Source organism: Vanessa tameamea, chromosome 17 (genome assembly GCF_037043105.1).
Source record: "Vanessa tameamea isolate UH-Manoa-2023 chromosome 17, ilVanTame1 primary haplotype, whole genome shotgun sequence".
NCBI classification, from domain to species: Eukaryota; Metazoa; Arthropoda; class Insecta; order Lepidoptera; family Nymphalidae; genus Vanessa; species Vanessa tameamea.
The window spans coordinates 1,962,216-1,984,760 of NC_087325.1; the positions used below are offsets into that span (position 1 = coordinate 1,962,216).

At 30.9% G+C, this 22,545-nt stretch overlaps 3 protein-coding genes and 1 non-coding gene across 5 annotated transcripts in view; 3 read left to right on the forward strand and 1 right to left on the reverse strand.

The window, feature by feature from the left end:
• LOC113394793 (uncharacterized) overlaps window positions 1-22,545 on the forward strand; it is a 337,088-nt gene that overhangs the window by 245,369 nt on the left and 69,174 nt on the right. The window lies entirely within an intron of this gene.
• LOC113394797 (outer mitochondrial transmembrane helix translocase) lies at window positions 444-6,477 on the forward strand. Of its 2 annotated transcripts, none has more exons than XM_026632225.2 (8): window positions 444-786; window positions 1,331-1,439; window positions 4,189-4,333; window positions 4,445-4,612; window positions 4,731-4,859; window positions 5,229-5,368; window positions 5,594-5,722; window positions 6,023-6,477. In XM_026632225.2, the coding sequence occupies exons 1-8, from the start codon at window positions 614-616 to the stop codon at window positions 6,182-6,184; spliced, it is 1,155 nt and encodes a 384-aa protein (XP_026488010.1). In that variant the 5' UTR covers window positions 444-613; the 3' UTR covers window positions 6,185-6,477. The 2 variants fall into 2 exon arrangements, with proteins under 2 accessions (XP_026488010.1, XP_026488011.1); XM_026632226.2 differs by having other exon boundaries at window positions 1,343-1,439; window positions 6,023-6,476.
• LOC113394803 (uncharacterized) lies at window positions 9,619-13,762 on the reverse strand. Its single transcript, XM_026632232.2, has 4 exons — window positions 13,529-13,762; window positions 12,874-13,370; window positions 10,374-10,501; window positions 9,619-9,973 (listed from the first exon to the last, which is right to left on the reverse strand). The coding sequence occupies exons 1-4, from the start codon at window positions 13,708-13,710 to the stop codon at window positions 9,953-9,955; spliced, it is 828 nt and encodes a 275-aa protein (XP_026488017.2). The 5' UTR covers window positions 13,711-13,762; the 3' UTR covers window positions 9,619-9,952.
• Trnad-guc (transfer RNA aspartic acid (anticodon GUC)) lies at window positions 22,266-22,337 on the forward strand. The gene has a single exon. It is a non-coding gene; the product is annotated as a tRNA-Asp (tRNA).

Consider the following 22,545-nt stretch of genomic DNA (forward strand, 5'->3'; position numbering starts at 1 on the left):
ATGATAAGCTTATATAATAATATTTTATGTATTCAATTGAAAAACTAAGTAATTTAATAATTTATATTACATTTATTTATATATTGAAGCACGGTGTATTTATATACAAAAATTATAGACGAAGAAGAATTTTATATTGATATAAATAAATAAGCTGATCGACATAAATTATATTGTATATAAATTACCTTTTAATGAAGCTCAAGAGTTTTAATTTTAATAAAATTTATATTATCATTATACTATTCAAAGTAAATTAATATTAGAGGTAAAAGTTTATGCTCAGGATAATTTTGCTTAAAATATTTTATTTAGATTAAATTGTATTTAATAGTATAACATTACAATTCTAGCTAGTTATAACATGCTTAGAATACTAATTACACAATAAACAGAATAGTAATATAAGTTTAATGAAACGCCACACTAATGAAAAAAAATTGTCTATGAATAATGAAGTACGGAACTGACATGAAATTCACCTAGTGCTCAGTACGGGAAATTGCAAAATTCTTATTCTTATTTTGATTTCTGTGTTAAAACTGAATAGCATAGCTATAAGAAGAACAGCTTTGATTTAACATCTTGGTAAACTTGCTAATACTCACAAGGCATGATGGTGGAAGGTTCAGCATTTACGAGGAACGATGTGTTCCAAATGGCAATACGCGTTGCTTTTGTATCTGCTGTGACTTATTTCTCTATAAAATGGCTTGTGAACCAAATTGATCCAACGTCTAAAAGTCGAAAGAAGGCTGAGGAAAGAGCGCGGGAACAGTTACGCAAGTATGTATTGATTTTTGAAATAAGTGCACAATGCAACCTGAAACTAAAAAATCTTTACATCTCTTCAGCCTCTGATTATTTTTAAACTCTATTAGTTATTCGTTTTCAATATTTAGTTCATATTTTTAATCAAATTTTATTTTTTCTATGTTAATAAGTTATGTATGAGAATTACACCAGAAAGATATTTATATATATATGACTAGTGACTATGTTTAATTACCAGTATGTGTGACAAATAGTTTAATAGTTACAAAGAAAATAATTTACTTTGTGGTTGAGCTATTAAAGTTTTATTTTTCCATGCCATATTTAATCTATCCAGAGAGAAAAGTGTGTCCAATCAGTTTACGTGATAAAAGTATATGAAATATTTCTTAGAACTACTTCATAGAAATCAATCCAAAATCGCCTCAGAATTTGACCCTCATTAAACTAAAAAACTCATGGAATATATAAACATAGATTATTTAGACTTTAAAATTTTTCCTTGTGATTTCATTCCCACATATGGAATGGATGTATAGAGCTTGTATGTGTTAAGGATATCTTGCAGAGCCGGACTTGGCGGGAGACACTCACTGGTGTTGGACAAACTCACTGATCATGAAATGATAATTGCATCACAGCTTGTCGTGCCGGAGGAAATCAATGTGAGTAGCAAGATGACTTCTTAAAAATGTTACATAACCTATTTGTTTATAAAACCTCATATAGTAGGTAACTTATAAACAACTTACACAATCATTACTCTTATAAGTCTATTATCACAGCAAAAATCCAATTTCGGACTTATTAGAAAATCAATCTTTGTGAGTAATAGTCCTTTTAGTTCAATGAAAATACTCACAAGAAAGTTTCTTTTATAGAACATGGAGTTCAAAATATAACATTTAGGTAATTTATTTACATCGCTTATGTATTATTTATAAGTATAATAATCTCGTCAGGTATTTATCTGTTTATCACTAGCTAAAAAATATAAATATATTGTTCTAAGATTTTACCTGAAAAGTAGTATTTTAATTGAAATTTATTTTTATTCTTGCTTGCGAGTAAAAGAGATTGTGAACTTCAGCTCCATTTGAATGAAAGATTCGACAAAATGGTAAAATACAGCAACAGATTGGTTAATAGTTGGTGCTTTCGTCGGCAGTAAAAGACATTAGGTTTTAGGAACAAAGTATTAATGATAAAAAAAAATAATATATGAGTTTAAATGTGTATGAAAATTGTTTTTAAATCTTCAGAATAAACTGTTAATTTTTTATAGAGATACATCTTTTTAAATGTTATAACAAAAGATTAAGTTGAAGGATAAGAATGATGGAATCTAAACATTATATAACATTTTTCAAGACTATAAACTCAAAAAGCAAAACCTTATCTGAATAAAATGTTTCGAGGCTCTGTTGGCCGTTTCCGAGGATTATTTATAACATGTAATATGTATATAGTTGCAAAAGGTAGTTTTTATTTTTTTGGAGCTATTATGCAAATTTATTTCGTCATTAAAATTTATATATAAATAAAGAAGATATAATTCCGAATTAAGTATATTTCCGGATTACTGCTCTTGCTACTATAATTATCTACTTATAATTAATAATTATTCAATAATTAAGTTCACAATAAAACATAAAATAATTTATATTAATAAAATCGTATCATAAATTAATTTGCACTAATACTTTATTTTTGATCTCCCTGATAGGGTATCTCGATCTTATTGGATGTTATGTAATTTTTTACTTAATGGCTCTAATTTACCATGTCTCCCTGATTTCGTAAACCATCCGCTTCAAGTACATTTCCAAATAAATAAATACATGTTAATAAAATGCGTTTTTATTTTTTCTTTCATTAATAATTACTCATAACATACATATTCAGATTATAATTAATCACTTTAAGTTAGTTTGTTCTTTTCATTAGCTTACTAACAAATTATTTCTACCGGTTGTGGATTTAAATTTAATTCATCTATTAACATGATGATTCAAATTGCGCGTAAGAGCCTATTTACATAGAGTATATTTTCAATCGATTTTTTGGTAGAGTTAACATAATATAAATCTAAGTAAAACTTTCGTAATTTTCGACTTACCATATATATGTGAGTCTAGATCCAGGGTATTGTATTGTTATTGAAGTTACGGAGTAAATTTTTTATTATGTATTTTATATTATGTATTTATCAAAGCCAAGTATTATATATAATACTTGGCTTTGATAAAATATCAGTTCCTGGAGTTAAAATTATATTTCCACCTGACAGGACTCAGCTGCTCATTACAATAACGATCAATAACGGTTTAACTTCCTCGCCAAAACAAATAATTATTATTGAAGTTACAATAATAAATTAATTCACAAACACGCCAATAGCATCATATAAATTTAACATTTGTTACTGCTATGTATTTATTTATTTATATATCTCTATACTCAAGTGAGATCGCTTTGTTTCAAAATTGGTAAAATGCCAGAAATCTAACATACATCCGATAAGTGCCTATTTTTAGGTAAGCAGTCCAGACCGAAATAAATACCGTAAAAGATAAAAATCGTAATAGTTTGTATCGAATACTATATCAATTTAAATAAATAAAACTCATGTATGTATGTTATATCTAAACTATCAAATCAATATGCACTGGACTATTTTTTGTATGTGCAGTTCTTACTGACACGATTAAATAAAAAATATAATTTAGTAAATGTTTCAAACTTGTTTTGCTTTTTTAGCCATATACCTAATACTAGGTCGAAAACTTACATCAAAACTTTATGTTAAGTTTAATTACGATCGGTTCATTAGTCGTATTTATGTGGACTTGGACTGTAGAATTTCCACTTTTATTCGGATTTTTGTCTATCCCTACCATATAGGCTTGATCAGCTGTAATATAAACAATGTAATATGACAAAAAGTAAAGTCTTCCTTCTTTTCCCTGGCCGTGTCTCAATCTATTTGGGGTTTGCGCTACGAGTCTTTCCCTTCGTCTCTATTATTCGTCATCTGATCGATCACATCCATCTCTATCATATCCCTCCTATCACAGTACATCCATGTCCTCCTGTGTCGTCCTCATCCCCTTCCTCCCTCTACGCTCATGTTCATCACTCGTTTAGTTACTTATAACAAAAAGTAATAGCCGCCAAATGTTTTATTGCTAGACAAGGTCTATTCGATCTATCGTGAAGGATTGAAACTTTTTTCAATATATTTCTCCATTGTGATATATGGCAAAATTGCTCTACTGCACATAATGGTTTCGTCACAATGTTTTCCTTCTTCTCGGCGGTTATATAAACACATTCAGTAAATAATATAATGACCTACACACGTACAAATAGCTGAAGAATGAATCATTTCAATATTTTCTTCTTAAATTTTAGGTCAACTGGAAGGATATTGCTGGTTTAGATCATTTAATCAATGAGTTGAGGGAGACAGTCATCCTGCCTATACAGAAACGGGAACTCTTCGCCGACAGCCGGCTCACACAGCCGCCTAAGGGTGTCTTGTTGCATGGACCACCAGGTACGTTATTACACCTAAACACAATGTGCATCAGTTCTCGATCTATGTATCGAAATCTAAAACTAATTTTTTTGGCGCTTATCTTCTTCAAATGTAAAATTTTCTTTCTAGGCTGTGGTAAAACACTTATAGCAAAGGCAACAGCCAAGGAGGCTAACATGAGCTTCATCAATTTGGACGTTTCTCTTCTGACTGACAAGTGGTACGGCGAGACTCAGAAGCTCGCCGCTGCCGTCTTTAGCTTAGCGGTCAAGTTGCAGCCATGTATCGTATTCATTGGTAAGTATTTGTTTATTAAGAAATTAATATATTAAATGCCAAAACAATAAAAAAAAGCCCTTCTTGTTATTATAATAATATATATAATTGATCAATATCGGTATCTGTTTGTTTGTAGATGAGATAGAGTCGTTCCTGCGCACGCGCACGCAACACGACCACGAGGCCACAGCTATGATGAAGACGCAGTTCATGTCGCTGTGGGACGGACTCATCACAGACCCCACTTGCACTGTCATCATCATGGGTGATTATATTTTTTTTCTTATTCTTTGTAGGGCATGCAGTTGTCACACCTAGTTTTTTTCACTGATGAAGTATAAAAAATATTGTAATGTTCTTAATTCATTGAATTCATAATGTTATAATGTATATCAATAACTATTAAGTCACAATATTAATTATTATTTGTTTAATAATGTGTATTTGTATTTGGGTGTTACATTTGACACATTAATTGTCCAAAAGAGCAATAATTTAATGAAAAAAAAATGTAACTATTCGATAATGATCAAAAATTGAGAGAAAAAAGATGATGGAAATAAAATCTACCGTACCCAATGTGTTTTAAATGATGAACAGTGAAATGTGACTATTTGCCCGTTCCGACCCGCAGGTGCGACGAACCGTCCGCAGGACCTGGACCGCGCCATCCAGCGCCGCATGCCCGCCACCTTCCACGTGCCCATGCCCGGCGCCGCGCAGCGCGAGCGCATCCTGCAGCTCATCCTGCGCGCCGAGCCCACCGCCGCCGACGTACGTGCTGCTTTTTTGACGTGACAGCTTGAGGCGCGTGCGTGCGCGGAACCGTGCGACACATTGGGCCGCGTGCGTGCGCAGATCCGTGTCACATGTCGGGCCGCAGGCGTGTACCGATCCGTGTCCCATTGCGGGGACACGTGCGTGTGCGGATCCGTGTGACATGTCGGCCCGCGTGCGTATCGTAGTTCCATAATTCCATATAATTCGTTCCTTCCTCAGATCGACTTTGCTCGGCTGGGCGCGGCCACGGACGGGTTCTCCGGCTCGGACCTGCACGAGCTGTGTCGCCAGGCCGCCGTGTACCGCGTGCGCGACCTCGCAAGGGACGAACTCGCGAGGGAGGAGCAGGTGAGCAATCGCGAGCTTTTGCTTTACATATTCATGTGTCAAATTGTATGAAAGTTAGGTATAAAAATGACCTTCGAAACATTAAATCCTGTTAATGTTATGTCATCTTCGTGGTCTTTGTTTTAATCCACATAGTCTATACATTAGGCCGTCTTGACTCAGATTTTTTTTTTAATGAAGACGTGGCGAAGTTTACTTACCATTAAAAATAAATTTAATATTTCTGTATATTCAAACAGATCAGGATTTCAATCTGTAATTCCAATTCCAAATGTCACAACATTATAAAATCTGTTCCAGTGTAAACAGAACAAGTCCAGCAGCTCGGACTCGGACGACGAGTACGTGGACGCGGTGCGACCCATCACCATGGAGGACTTGCGGCTCGCTCTCGGCAAGCTCAAGGAGTCCAAGATACAGTGCGGCACGCTCGCACCCAACATGCGCATCGAGCTGGACTAACCGCTGCGCCGGCATGCGGGCTGTGCGTAGACACTACCATAGACTAGGATCGATGGTGCCGATGCAGAGGGTTAGTATCGGAACATTTTAGCGTTTTAGTCATCAAAAGTCCGGGATTCGTTTGAGGTCTTGTCTTGTAGGTTTGATTTCATGAAGTTCTTAAGAAGTACTAAAGCTTAACTTAACAGTTTTGTCATGTACTCGTAATACCAGAATCAGTTTTAGTTCATAAATATTTTTTGTAATCATTATATTTTGTCTTCTAAATTGAACAAATTGATACATCTGTACCTAATTTTTTTTACTTGCTTTTTTTGTGTACTTTCAACTTTTTTTGTTTCTTCTCGAAAGTTATATCTTAAAGTTATACATACATTCATACCAATGTAATTATGGATGTTGCTTGAATAGTGATTAGACGTAAATATATCTGAAGTACCTAATTAATGTGTAAGATGACATGATTTGGCATTTCGATTTATATAACAATATTGACTCGGTTACAACAAGATAAGTCTTCTCTTGTAAAACAACAATAATTGCATCATAATTTAATTAATTTTAGTAAAATACTTAAGGTTTTCTATAATATTCTGTTTTAAAAATCGTTATTCCATTTTTGAATATTTATTTTACTCGTAAAGCCGACTGTCCTGTGTCCATATTTCAAAAAAATTAGCTCCCTTTTTTTTATAAAAAAGACCCTCTTTTTTATGATGAGTTAATTGTTCAAAATCAAATCAAAGTATTTTTGCAAAAAGCACTTTTAAACCTCGTGTTACAGTGTTGAATTAAATGTAAAGCTACCATCGGATTAGTAGTAGATTCTACCAAAAAACCGGCAAGAAACTCAGTAGATCCTCTCTTCCACTATTTTAATGACAGCGTCAGTAAATTACAATAAAAAAAATTATATACCATGTCTAGAGGGAAATGTATGTTTTTAATGTCACGATTAGAGCTAATAAATCTGTGTCCCTCTCTTGTGTCGTAAAAAAATGTTTGAAGTATTTCAAAACAGTAGGCAGGTTTTTTAAAATGTTTAGTTAGATTTTTGCAGGAAACTCGGCTTTAAAAAATCATAAATTTGGACCAAATATTGGATATAATATCCAAATATTGGTTATTTTCCTCGTTTATTACTGAAACCTAGTTTCAATTGATATTACGTCATTCGAATTTGATTGCTTTCCCGTGTATCCATGTAAGTATTCTTATCTTATGATTTTGTATCTAATACTATAAACTAATACTTAATATAACTATAACTAATACTTAATATAACTGTTGTACAAGTATGTATTTATTTAATTATCTATGTTCTTTCAATTTGATTGAAGGAATAAAACCGTGTTATCAATTAACTGAATACTTTTTCCTTATTACATTGATGTATGTATTGTGTATCTGTTTTTTTTTTTAATTTTCAATACTATTCGATACAAATTTGAAGTGCTTTCAATTTTTAACTAGAAATGTAGAATTGGTATAATAGGATCTATGAGATGCAGTGTTGGTTTTTAATTAATATTTTAAAAGGTTTAATAAAATCAGAACATTATTTACGAATGTTAATAGTTTTGTAGATAATCTATCGGCGAAGAGTTTATGATTAAATTTTATTAAATTGTATATTTGAAATTATATACTATGTCCGAAGTATTAAAGATAATTGTTACAATTTAAAATTATTTAGAATAACAAAACTACTCAGGACAGAAGTGAAACTCCTTTAAGAATCAGATACATTACTTATGCAAGAAGAAGTTTGACTAATGTTAGTATATAAATTTACGCTACACAAATTATACTGTGAAACAAAATGTTAAAAATAAGTATTTGATTATAAAAGAAATACTTATTCACGCTGCAGCTTTCAAATTTGTTTTTTACCATTGTTTTAATAAACTATCTTTTATCTTTTGTTTTTGTTCATTGAAGTTAGACCAGGGAGTAAAGTTGTTATTTACTTTGTTAAAGGCTCTGTGACTATATACCTAAGCTTTAGGTATTTGGTTATTCGAGTATTTATATCAATACATTAATTAATTGTATGTACTGTTCTTAGGCACGTTATAATATTTAGGTACGGGCTGTGTTTTACTTTAAAAATGTGTAACATACGTTGCGTTTTTTAGGTTATAAATATGTCATACTGACATTGAAAATGGCGGGATTTTTTTTGTTATCTATGTATGTGGTATTTATTGGTGTTTTCGGTGTCAATAATGTTTCGTTTTATAAACTTAGTTTCTAAATTTAATACATGGCTTGTTTATATTTATAAGCAGTCAATTTTTAACTGTGCAATGATTTGTTTATAATATAAAGTAATTCTGTTATTATTTCTGTCTGACACTTAGCTGACATTACAAATGATATAAATTTTTTTTACCATAAAGAACAACTTTACATATAACTATGCTGTATCTTCTTCTTTAGAATGACAACCACTAATATTAGAAAGAGAGATACCCATGTTGTAACTAAACACCCGTTGAAAAACGTTTTTAAGGAAAAGTATCATTACAGTGACACGATACTGAACAATAGTATTACATTACAGTGTAATGTAATACTGAACAGTTGTTTTACATTACAGTGAAATGTAATGTATCTTTTACGTGTTAATTATATTTTTTCCTATAATTGTTTAATTCAGTTTATTTTTTAAATTTGTAATGAGGCAAAGGCACTATTCATATGTCAGTGTGACACTTCATTCGAATTTTAAGAAAAATATTCCTAACAAGCATTTTTACCGTTACTTAAAGTAAAATTCTATACGTATATATGTGTGGGTTGTGAGTATGCAAAATGCTTTAGCGTCGCTTGCAATGTCATGCTTCCAACGTTTGGTTGTGCGCACGATTGATGCAATAATTAAGTTTGTTTTGTTGTCTTACCGAATATAGATTAAAGAGTATTTTCTAAGAGAGTTTACCGCGTGTGAAAAATATAAGTGAGGGTTTACTTTGAAAGTATAATATACATTTAGCATGATATTATGTACATTTAACAATGCTTCTGATGTGTATACTTTTAAATTAATTTATATACGGCTGTTGGTTGTTATACACGATTAATATATGTATAATATATTTTTTGTTTTAAATTCAAATCGTAAGTACGATCGATTGCGTCACCGATTTCGATATTTCTTAAGGTATGAGCAAAATAATAAATGTGTAAACTGAACGAATAGTTGTATATTTGTTAATTTTAAAACAACAACCAAAACAGCAAAACTCAACTAAGTTTACGATGAAATAGCTTGTTTATAAAACGAATGCAATTTCAAAATAACATATTAGTTTAGGCTCTAAGTTAAAAAAATAAATTAAAAATAAACCTGTGAAAAACATCTTATTAATATCAATATGCTTTGAATAAATTCACCTCATATTAAAAAAAAAACAAACTTTTTAACACAGTTTTTTTAAAGGATTTGTTGTCATTTTTATTATGTTATCTGTTCTGCGTGTCACGCTATGTTAAAAGTACAGTCGGTGGCAATAATGTCGCTCAAATTTCAAGCTAATTTGTTCAAATTGCGTACTTACCTGTTTTGATGTATTATAAAACTGAGCGTATGTTGCTGTGCCGGACTGTATTTAAATTCTCATTGTAGATAGTAAATGTTAGATAACACCAAATGTAAATAGAGGGAATAAATTATTTAAAAAGTTTTATTTGTGTTTTATTTTTATATTTTAAATAAAATGATAACTATGTGTTTGTGGAGCGTCCTTTATTGGCACATTTGATTCACGTCTCAGTCTGCCAGAACTGAAAAAAGAATATAAAAAAGCTGGTTTATAAAAGGCGATAGAGATATAATTGTAATAGATTTTTTATATCTTTTGTTTGCCGTGTCCGTGTCTCTATGCCACGGAGAGCCGTTGGTCCTGCGTATGAAATCTAGGTCGTGTCGGTTTTGGTTGCAACTGATTATAAGAATGACATTTCCATTTGGCAACTGCATAAGGCCCCGTTTCTACTAAGGACTCCTATGCAGGTCAAGAATTGGGAAATAATATTGTATTGTGGTAAAAAATAAATCTTTTAAGAAATATTTAAGACCTGTCGTGGATACAGGAAAAAGTGTTGCATAACGTTTACACTTTTATCAATTTACTTAAAAAGTCAATGTGCTGTAAAAAATAGCACAATAAGTGAAGATATTTACCTTTTTCCGTTTCGAGTGTTTTGTCTCTTTATTTCTAGGTTTTCGATGATTTTTCTTATTTTTATTAGATACGGCAGTTTTTTTTTTGATGGGACTTGGAGTTATTTTTCGGAGTAAATCAAGCAGACCTGTAATAAATATAATAAAAATAGATAATTACAATACACTGATGTAGCCAGTGATAACAGCTACGGTAACAGTTGTTGTCCGAAACATATTATATTTATTATAAATAATCTTTGGAACAGGCCCTTTATTTTATATATTTTTAATGGCAATACTTTTTTCAAGGTAGTATGTGAACGGTTAGCGGTTTTCACCAATGTACGAATTGATCCACGAAGAAGGATTAGTAAAATTCATTAAGTTTTGTATAGTCAAAGTCAAAGTCAAAAATCTTTATTCAATATAGAAGTGTTTACACTTGCTTATTGATTGTCAAAAATCTACCACCGGTTCGGAATTTAGCACCTCGGACCTGAGATGAACCGGCGAAAGAAACTCAGCGGGATATATATTTTTTTTTTACCATTTTCCATGTACAATGATAATTATATTTTAGTTATAAGAAACAGCCTGGAGGCGATTTCGCCCGAAAAAATTAATATAAGACACCTTCTGGGGCACTTCAATGATGGTCCAAGACTTGATCATCATTAAAGCGCCCCAATGGGTGAGAGACTCCCTCATGTGTAGCGCCCGGGTTTTTTGTACACCCTGCACCCTGGGTTTAGTGGCACTTGTCCCGAAGTAGCTACTCTAAATTAGTAAAATTAATGCTTGTACTGCCTGAACAATTTATATATATTACATATATAACAGGAGCAAGGCCAAGGCCAAGATTTTTCTAAATTCTATTAATTCCTTTTTTACATTTAGAAAATGACATTGGTAACGTTGACAAAATATAAGAGGTTTTAGATTTATTCATCCATGCTCCATGCTAAGTTATAGGCGTCTATTAGTATGAGTGACGCTGGTGGTTAAAATATGTCTGTGTGCGTGAGATGACTGATGTAAGAATAGCGACAGCAAAACAATACACATTATATTATATTTGTAAATGCACGTTGATAATTTAACGCTTAGAGGCGCGACTTTTTTCCAGATTAATTCTTTAGCTGTGTTCATTCCGCAGGCGTGAAGGCAGGAAAATGTTTCTTAATTAATTATGCAATACGTAATGTTGCCACAAATACCTATATTCTTTTTTCCATCAAATAATCAAGATTGCTATATGTAAAATAGTTTCCCATGCTAGTAAATATGCTTTTCGGCCAATAGTACTTTGATTGGCAATATTTATTATATTTGACAGTATAATATCTTTAACGGAGAAGATTTTTATATTATCCAATTTGTTATAAATCGCCGCTAGATGGCGCTGAACATCAGCTTCTATACTTCTGTTTCTTGTACAACATTGAACAAAGATCACTTCATATAAACCAATCCTTTTTGGAGTTCAAGAACAAAAGAGTAGATATCACTATAAAACATTATCTTTAAATGCATTTCTCTTTATTACTATGAATGGTAGCATAATAGCAGTTCAATTGTATCATTAAAAGATAAAAATCGATAGATATTTTATCAGACAAAGTTATATATTATTAATATTGCAGTGCAATCAAAAACTAAAGTCATAAATGATATATTCTATCCATAAACAAACATTAAAGCAACCGCTTAAAATTTCCACCAATTTTTTTCCGCTATCCGTCACGATTAACTCTCAATCGAACACATACAAAAAAAACATAAAATCGTTCCAGCAATTTAGTAGATGTTCAGTGACATACTACCAGTATAAAATTGTTATTAGACTTATTCCATTGAAAACTTAATAAGTAAGAATGAACGACGCAAACATCAAGTCACTGGACCTTGACTAGCATTCTAATATACAATTACAGAAAACATCGATTGTATAATAGTGACATAATCGAATATAAGATGTGAAAACGATAAGTAATATCGATTTCATTCGTTGATTCGATACGAAACAAATAATAAATTTTATTAAAAGCAATAATAGCAAATAACTAGTAAGTGTAATGTCACTGCGTTAGTGTCCCGCCTTACATCTGATGTATCTTGAATCCTCCTTAATTTGGGGTGTTTTTCATACAAATTCGTAAAAACTCAGAATATAAAACAAAAGGCAGATGGAGCGTACTGAACATTAAAGTGAAGCAACAAAAGCAAATGTAAATCAAATGCTAATGAAACTTCCTGGTAGTGCGAAACGAAGCGTCCGTGTTTTAATACGTCAATAATTAAAGTTACAGCATTTTATAGCGCGTACAGATGTCCTGTGACCGCCATTAAGTTATGCTTATAACTTGAGAATAAATACCTATACCTACTATTTCCAAAAATTTCATTGAATTGCTGTAGTCTCAGCCATCCGAATTTGTAAATTATTATTGTGCTATTAAAATATTTAAAAAAATATACGAAATTACTATCAACCGAAAAAAAACGAACATTCTCTTACCCTTATCAACATCATTTAAATACGCCAGGTGGACCGGAAATCGTCCATTTTGGATATAATTCGGCGCACTGATAGATATATCTGAACATGCGCCAAATGTTTCCTGGTTTCCACAACCCAGTGCTCCTGTCCCGTTGCCACAAGAACCCCAGTTGTTACCAGCAACATATCTCCATTGAAGTACACAATGATCGCAAAACAATCCCTCAGGGAGACGATAGTCGACTTTATGAGTTCCTGATTTCGGTGGATAATATTTGAATCCTCCATTTTTAAGTTCTACTGGATATTTGTCGAAACATGATTGGTCACTCCTTTCAGAATTAGGACAGATCTTGAAGTACCAGTAGCCGCGGTGAAATGCAGTTATTTCAACTGTTGCTGTGAACACTTGACCAGCTCTGAACTGAGCCACGATTATACCCTGTCCATATGCGCCGCCGATTTCGTGAGATCTTGGTTTCTTCATGTCGTAAGGATCACCGCAAATACCGCATCTAGTAATAACAACAGATATACCTATCTTGAGTATCTAATCGTTTGAATAATTAGTTCATACTTTAGATGAGAAAGAGTTACTCAAAAATAGAAATTAAATTAAAAAAAAATTCAATACCTAATTCAAGAGATTAAAGCCTCTGTCAAAATTACTCACTTTCCATGATTAATATTATATTGACGATAGAATCCTCCACAGTTCAGTCCGTCATCGTCGTAATTCGGCTTAGTGTGGAAACCAAAACGCCACATTGACGCTCTGGATGGCGGCTCTAACACTCTACCGTGACCTGCCACTGACACTAATACTGATACAATGACCAGAAAGTGGCACAGCATCTGAAAAAAAAACAACTTATATACTTATAGAAATAAGTAAAAAAAACTAAAGTAGGTTAGGTTTAAAGAAGTTTATTTCCAAAAAGAACAAAGTTCGTTTACAAAGGAAATTTTAAAATTATAACTACAATTAAGATATTACAAATAATAAACAGTAGTGATATCAAACAAGATCAATGAAATCCTCTAATATATGGGTTCTTAATCGTTTTTTAAATATATTTAGAGATTTTGAATTTACAACACTTAGAGGCAAAGAGTTATACAGCTGTGCTCCTTCAAATGAAATAGGTTGACAACTAAATGTATGACTTCCATACTTCTGTTCCCTTTGTATCCTAAATCGATTTGTGCATTTACTAAGTTACTATTTAATTAAAATTAGTGAACCGATATATACAGATATGAGTAATAATAATTTTATTTAGGTACTCATATTGAATGAACTATTTGCAATTACAATCTTTTATAAAATCAACCAATCAATATAAACTAAAAGTCATCGACTAACCAATCACTAATAACTGTTTTATCAAGTTTATTCAAGTAACTGTTGGCTTTGAGCTTGGTTTTATACTCATGAAATATTACGGATTCGCTTTAAAAGAGGGCGAAACGATGGTATAGAAACCATTTGTAAAATATACATTACAAAAAACGAAGCATATTATTCAATACAATAGGTATACATGATAAAAAGCGCTAAAGGAGCTAATACTTGTTGACTTCCAAGCAGGATATATTGTATACATATATAATTGTATTTACTTAAATAAGTTTGTATTTTAAATGTTGGAAAAGAGTAAGTACTGAGTTTCTTGTCGGTTTTTCTCGGTAAAATCTATATTTCGAACCGTAGCAGTGGTGGCTTCACTTAATATAGTTTTGTAAAATGACGATTTAAAAGTGCTTGTAAAAGCCTATTTGTGTAGTCCGGTTATTAGCATTTCGATTTCTAGTTTTTGAAATCTAATAACTATTTACACTAAAAAATTGTAACGTATTTTGTTATCGAACGTGAAAGAACATTTGTACAGAGTCCAAAAATAACTTTCAGATTTGTTTGATTTATGAAACCCAAAGTTGCAGAAAAATATATTTCGGGTTATCGATTAAGGCTTTGAAACGTTATTTTAACGAAGAGAACGTACTTGAAATTAGTTGCAGTAAAGAGTTAAAACAAGTTTTGTACAGAGAGTTTGTTCGAAAGCTTTTTTGTTACTGTAAGTTCACTAACACGCAGAACGTTGTGGGCATCCTGAACGAACGTTAACTGGTTGAAATGAAAGTTTCTTTTTATTTTTTTTAACAGAATATTTCAGTTATTTCATGCAAGCTTACTACAAACACTACTTGATTGTACTTTGAATAAATTTTGTATTCTTGGAATGATTTAAAGAAAAACATTTACGATAAATATTAGTCGGTTTATATAACAATATCCTGGGCTGTTTTTCAAGGATTTCATTGTGGCAAAAGCTTAAATACATTAAAAAAAAAAAAAGAAATTCGTTATTCAACCATTAAAAAAACTTGAAATGAGATGAGACATAACTAACCTTAATTACATTACTAGCTAATAAAACTGTTTTAATTTCACTATTTTCTATTTAATTTACCATTTTACTGCGACATTAAATTTACCCGCTTTTATGATTGTTTTGGTTCCAAAACATCATGATATACTTAATCCAAACTTAAATCTTTGTCACACAGCTACAAAAATTGTCTTCATATTATATAAATGATTATTATCATATAACTTACTTCGATAAAGTTTTTGTCTTACAAAAAACTTTCGCACTCCTCTGTCACCCTGGACAAAAGCATACACTCATTATTCGTGCACAAATCTCTGACTGAGCAATATTATTATGAATACATTTTAATAAAACACTTCTAGAAGATTGAAGAGAAGAGATCACTTAGTTTTAAGCAGATGTGTACCAAATACAAATGTTTGTTGAAAGTTGTAACGCGACGCAGAAGGTAGTTTCGCGACTACGTCAGACAACCGTTGTTTACGATACGCGGTCATGAACCTTTTTTTATCAATTTTATAACATATCATATAATATATGTCGTGATTGAAAATAAGCACAGTGAGGTTAAAGTCCTCTTAGGCGTCTTATATATGGTACCAAATGTTGAAATGCCTTTCTTCTTTTCACGTTATTATTTTCAAACTAATTACCCCAATATGACAAAACTAAGTCGGCATTACTTAAAAACACGAAACATCTGAACGGTCCAGTTAACTTAACCTCAAACGATAACACTTATCCGCCGTTCCACAACAAGAGCTCAATTATGAACAACCGCCGGTTACCAACTGACTTTCTTCGGTCTATCTCCATCACAAAGACTCAGTAGATCACTTGAGTCTCGCTTATTAAGTTTTGTAGTAGGAGAATTTTTTTTATACAATGTTATGTAATTAGATTTTTTTTGCTGCAGCTATTTCGATACGACTCATCTGGTAATCCATCCGATTCGACTCGCCACAAATAGATGTGGACTTTACTATGCCAAAAATCTTCACGCAAATACCAATAATAAATGTAAACAGTTTCATTGTAATTGAGTTTTAGTAAATCGTTAGTTACTTTCGTAAGCCATTCGTGACACCATAAATGTGCTGCAAATCCCGGGATCTAAGTTGTTATATCCCTGTACCTAATTGGCTAATTATACTGGCATTGACATTAAAACAAGTCATTAGTCCTACCGACTCATACGCTCCCATACAAAGCGCAATAGGAGTTTATAATAAGTAGAATTAATCACGTAAACTAAGTCCAGAACTTCCTTGCAATGCTGATGCAGAACCTCTTTGATGACTATCGACTAACATTGCTCTATTATATAATATGTATGGGTATTTATTTTAAATAATTTTTTTTTTGAGGCAATGGAATCTTTTCGTAAAATACCTGGATTCCTGTTTGGGGATACAGATTATGTGGGATTTTAACCCACTAAAACCATTGCGATGACAGTCTGCGGCATAGATCAGAGAGGCTGTGGGGATCGTGATGATATTAAGTCATTTGCGGCCCCCCTGTGTTGTGCATGTTCAGGGGCGGAGGTGATCTCACCCCTATCCTCATAATATATACATTATGAGAATAATTCTCATAATTGAGCATACAACAATAAATTTTACTAAAACAAAAATAGTTTACTTGTATGAAAATATACAATTTATACTTATGTCTAAGTTCAAAAGTAACTCTGTCTGTCTGTTGCTCTTTCTAGGCCAAACCATACTGAATATGATGAAATTTGATATGATGCAAGCTTGAACTCCAAGGATGTCCATCCCACAAGTTATTTTTGACGACAAACCCCTAAAACGCGAGCGAAGCCGCGAACGACTCCCAGTATAGTATAAAAGTAACATAAATGTTTTTAAAGCGAGTGTGTTTTATACAATGTAGATAATAAAGAGGTGATGGATTCGTATTATCCTTTAAATGTGCTCATTTGATTTGCTAATGAGGCGCGTGTTTTGCAATAAAAATTGCGACAAAGAAAGCTAAAGTACATTTAGTAATTTTAAGTCTTGTAGTGTAAATATACGGTTTCCTGGTGGAGAAAGTACACATCGATACATTTAGTTGATTACTTAATACTTGATAGAGAATCGAGTCGCGTATTTTCGCTTCGCATCTATTTATGGTTAATCAGGATTTTTGTACTTTCGTCAATTTTGCTGGCGTTTTAAAATAGATTTCATTTTGAAAGTGAGGGTTTTTTTTAATGGTATACGTTCAGGGCCGGATCTAACATATGGCTTTTTGGGCTTCAGCCCTGGGCCCCGTGGAATAAAGGGGGCCTCAGCTAAGTCAAGTCAAAGTCAAAAATAGACGATAATGCGAATGAATCCATAACTTAATTAAATTAAACAGATCGTATGGCTTGCAGCCCTGCGAGGCCTGCAATTAATCAAACCCATTTAATCTATTTAATTCAAGTCTACGTTCAGATATGTCTTAGGTGGGCCCCTAAGTAGTGTTAGCCCAGGGCCCCCTAAACTTATGGTCTGGCCCTGCATACGTTTCATGTGTATGTACTTTCCGAGGGTAAGGTCACCTTTGCTCATTAACAATGGTACATGTTAGGAATATATCAATTATTAAATACTAGTAAAATTTTCTGTCTAAATCAAGTTGCCTTTGACTAGGTAAATCGTATTTTAGTATCTGTAATATTCGAAAGTAAGAAGTCTATGTTAGAGAGGGGTCTATGGTAGAGGACACTTTAATAATAGTTTGCATGTAGTGTAATTAGTATTTAAACAAAACAATTACTTAATTGTTTTTATATCTATAATAAATAAATTTAAAAAAAACGAAATAGTTGATAAAATTAATGTGTTTATACAAAAAGCATTTTAAAAACAAGTTAAGATAACAATGTTATTAAAATTGTCTATGTTTAAAACTCATTGTCTTTGGTTAGATCTCTTTGTATCTATAATATTTAACAATACGCCAGAAGGCTATGTTAAAGTAGGGTTTATGCCGTAAGACTTTAATAGTAATTATTATATAGGAGTCAAATAAGTCAATGACTTTATAACGATGATAAAACATTACTGTAAGAAGTATATTTCACTCCGTATACAATTAATTGTAATTTCTTGAATCACCGTATCACGATATTGTTTTAAATGTAAAGCGTTCGAAATGTAGATTTTGTCAAAAACCTAACTGGATTAGTAGTAGTGTCTGTAAGATATATTTTTTTAAATAATTTATCAGTGATTCGAATGGATTGTATTATCAAATAAAGAATATTCATTGTTTTTTTTTTTTTTAATTAAAATAATAAGACATTTTATCAATTGTGGCACTTGCAATATAAGGGATTTTGGAAATTAACAATTGATTATTATAACCATACAAAATAATGTTTAAAATGTTTTTTTTTCTTTATTCAGAATAATAATACAAAAATATCTGATTCAAGTAGGCTCATCCAAGCATCAAAATTGTGATATTATTACAAGTTTGTTACAAGTGAAAACACCATACCGGTTCGGAATGTGGCTTCATGGGGAAAGTTATTTAATTTATATTTACTCATAGTGAAATGTATATATATGCTATATTTAATATATGCTCGAAAACCAACGAATAATAAATTCACAAATGTTTTTTTTTTAATAAACTTAAAAGTAATATATTGTACCACTACATTTCATAAATAATTTAAATAAAAAACTTTTTAATAGTTTATTGAATATATTTAAGAGTTCAACAAAGAAATATGTATATATATTGAAACTTTGTAACCGAATTTACTGCAACTTGTGCCAATAAATAAATTAAAAAAAAGAACATTGTTATCCGTGGGTTTGGATTTAATTATATTATATACATGGCACAAAAAGTACATACGTTTTGCTTTAAAATTATTTCATATTTTCAAAATTTTTCCATTATACTTTGATTCTAAATGAAAATTACAATAAAGTTATTAAACATTTGTATTAAGAATAAATTTTATTAAACTGTTGTGCCATTATGACTTTTTGCGAATGTTTCCGGCAATACAGTTATCGTATCTATTATCAATACCGATATGTTTTATTTCGTATTACGCTAATCAGATGAACTTGAAACGAATTTTATTGTATTCGCAAGTTTTGAACCGCATATTGTAAGATACAAATCAAAATCAATTTTTTATATTCGCCCAAAGAAACAAAATTTCGAATCAAACGTCAAAATGCCGCTAGCAGTTGAGATACAATTTTACGCGGTAAAATATTGTGCAGTTGATTTTTTGATTTTGATATCAAATATTAATATATATATTTAAATCCTCAATATGTATAATGTAATACTTATGTCAATATGCGGAAAAGAAAAAAAATTACGAATTTATTAATTTTTTTAAATTTATTTATTAATATGTTTGTGCACGGGCATGCTTTAACCGTATGTAGAACTAATTAAAATATGATAAATTACAAAGTAGAAGTAATAATTATTTAAATAATAATTTAAAAAAACTAGATAACCCGTAAAAAATACTGTGTAAAATTTCTGCTCAATAAATTGGGAGCAATATATAAAAATAACAATTGTTTTAACTACAAGATTTGACGCACATGTTTATTATATTGTTTATGTAAACCAACAAACGAACACACACAATAAACAGGTGAAGGTTGCAAAAAATTACTTATCTAAGTATTCCGTTATTTTATTTTATTTCATTCAATACCGGAAAAATGTTAATACATTTTTTGACTATCATATCAATTAAGTATTGAAAAGGATTTATGAAATAAATTAAACTAAAAATCCATAATCACTTAATAACATAAAATATTTAGACTTCATTAAACATGTAATAAAAATATATTGCTGGCTCACTCACCTTGAAAAATTACGCAGATTCCATAATAAACACTTAGCTTATGTTTAATGTTCTACTATCGGTGCATTTTAGAAATAAGTTAAATATGAAAAAACTAAATTATTGAATAAATAAATAAAATTCACAATAAACACATACTTCATTTTAAACATATAATCTCAAACACCGGTTTATATTTCGAATTAAGAACATTTTTTTTTGATACATCACTCACAATTTTAATTTCAAATTTCGAACGTTAAGAATAAAATAGAATTTATAAGCGCAGTATTTTATTTCTCTATTAACTCGATATGGTTTTCACTCTACGCGTCGGTTAATACGTCTGTTCGTCAAGTCCGATGGTGAATTTTTCTCATTCTGCCTTTCTAATTGAATCGATCTTAAAATATTCTCGCTTTCTCCTAAAATTGATCTTACAATTCCATGACGTCATGTCGACCGCGACTTATTACGAATTAATTGCATTATCTGTAACGATTGTCAATTCGAAATAAGTATAACAAAAACATAATTTACTACTACTAAATTGACACATAGATTTTATTAAAGCATAACTATTTACTATTTTGTTATATTTCGGCAACGTTACAACAAAATAAAAAAAAAAATCTAATTTAATTTTAGAACAGATTTTTATAACGGTACTTTTAAAAGTACTTAATTAAATATACGTTACCGAGGAAATAGATCGTAATAATTATATAAGATTAGCATATATACTCTTTATACAATCAGGTAAATTATAAAAGTAATTTTTTATGATGTGTATTTAAAAGGATAAAATATTTAAATAACCTAAATTTTAAAAGGGACTTAATAATATCGTTATCTTAACATGTTTTTAAAATACTTTTTTGTATAACGGACAAATTGGTTTTATCGACTGTTTTGTTTTTAATTAATAAATATAACAAAAGAAAACTCTGATTATGTCTTATAAAAATTAATTAAAAAAAAAATGTAAAAAATAAACGAACTCTTTATCGCTAAAACATAATTCGCAAAATTAACATATTGTTCTGCTTATTATAAATTAGTGATTATCAAAACGTGAAAGTTAAATGCCTCGAGTTTGGGTAATTATTGCTTGAAACTAAAAAAAAAAAAATCAAGCAAACAATTCTAACTTATTAGTTATATAAAGTTTTCTGAGAGTACATTACTCATATTACTTGAGTCTGAGAAGTTTTCATAAGATTAATATATATTTTAATGTCCATATTTATGGAATACGTCTGGTATGATTTCATTATTTTTACGAGTTTTATATAAGTACCTTCTTAATTAGTTTTAATTGATCAAACGTGCTAAGAATAAATCAACCAGTAGAAAGTAATAAATTGTCTATGTCTAAATCTCATTGCCTTTGATTAGATTTGTATTTTAGTACTCGTAATATTTAAATGGCTATGCTATAGTATGGCGGACACTTTAATAATACTTAGTTAGCATATAGTGTAATTAGTATTTAATTATGACAAGACCTCATTAGTGATAATATTTTGTATTTCTTTTTTTATAATTGTTATATTCAATTATTTTATTTTAAGATGTAGGTATGCATTTTATTGCCAAGCGATCAGAATTTTAGGATTGCGAATTGATGCCGAAAATTTTGCATTGCACTCTAAAACGACGACTTCGTCATTGACTCGGAGTTTTACTTGGTGGCAGGACTTTATGTCTGCAAAGACATACGGGGAACTTAGAATAATGTAAATCAAATTGTAGCCAACATACAACAATACAACAAGGTACGGAGAGTAAGTCTGTAGAAATACAATAAAAATATTAAATAATGTAATTTAATTAAACATTTAAATCAAATTAAATATCGATGATAAAGTGCGACTGTTTGCTCAACAAAAGTTTATTTTTCGCGGATTAGTATTAAACATATGTATCTCGCGAGTCTCAATATATGAGCCAAATTTGACACGTTTATGTCGAATAGTTTTTGAGTTATGAGGTCAAAAGTGGCTCCAAATGGCTCGTGTAATATTACACACGGTGCTGCTCGCCAGTTCTGTTACTTGAACCGAATTCAGGCACAAAGAAACAAGCGTTATCACAGATACATAATATATTATAAAATACAGATATATTATTAATATGCATAAATAACTTAATAATATATATTTTTAGAAACTTACGTATCATCCTCGGTAGTATAGTGGTAAGTATCCCCGCCTGTCACGCGGGAGACCGGGGTTCGATTCCCCGCCGTGGAGTTAACTTTTTAATGTTTTTTTTTTGTAACAGTTTATAATTTTTATAGGATAATTATTTTATTTTAGTTGAAGTCTTACCATTCAAATATATTAATGTTCCATTATTTTTATAACTATCTAGCATGGCTTAATTTTACATGCACAATATTATTACTACATAAAAGTTGTATAGCGGTGAATAATAAACTTCTATTTAGCTCTTTCTGTC

Coding starts and splice junctions, on each gene's coding strand:
- LOC113394797 (XM_026632225.2), top strand. CDS start 614: ATGATGGTGGAAGGTTCAGCATTTACGAGGAACGATGTGTTCCAAATG. Junction 4,860..5,228: donor TTGCACTGTCATCATCATGG/GTGATTATATTT, acceptor TCCGACCCGCAG/GTGCGACGAACCGTCCGCAG. Junction 5,369..5,593: donor CCGAGCCCACCGCCGCCGAC/GTACGTGCTGCT, acceptor TTCCTTCCTCAG/ATCGACTTTGCTCGGCTGGG.
- LOC113394803 (XM_026632232.2), bottom strand. CDS start 13,710: ATGCTGTGCCACTTTCTGGTCATTGTATCAGTATTAGTGTCAGTGGCA. Junction 10,502..12,873: donor TTTAAATGATGTTGATAAGG/GTAAGAGAATGT, acceptor TATTTATTACAG/GTCTGCTTGATTTACTCCGA. Junction 9,974..10,373: donor AACACTCGAAACGGAAAAAG/GTAAATATCTTC, acceptor TTCTTTTTTCAG/TTCTGGCAGACTGAGACGTG.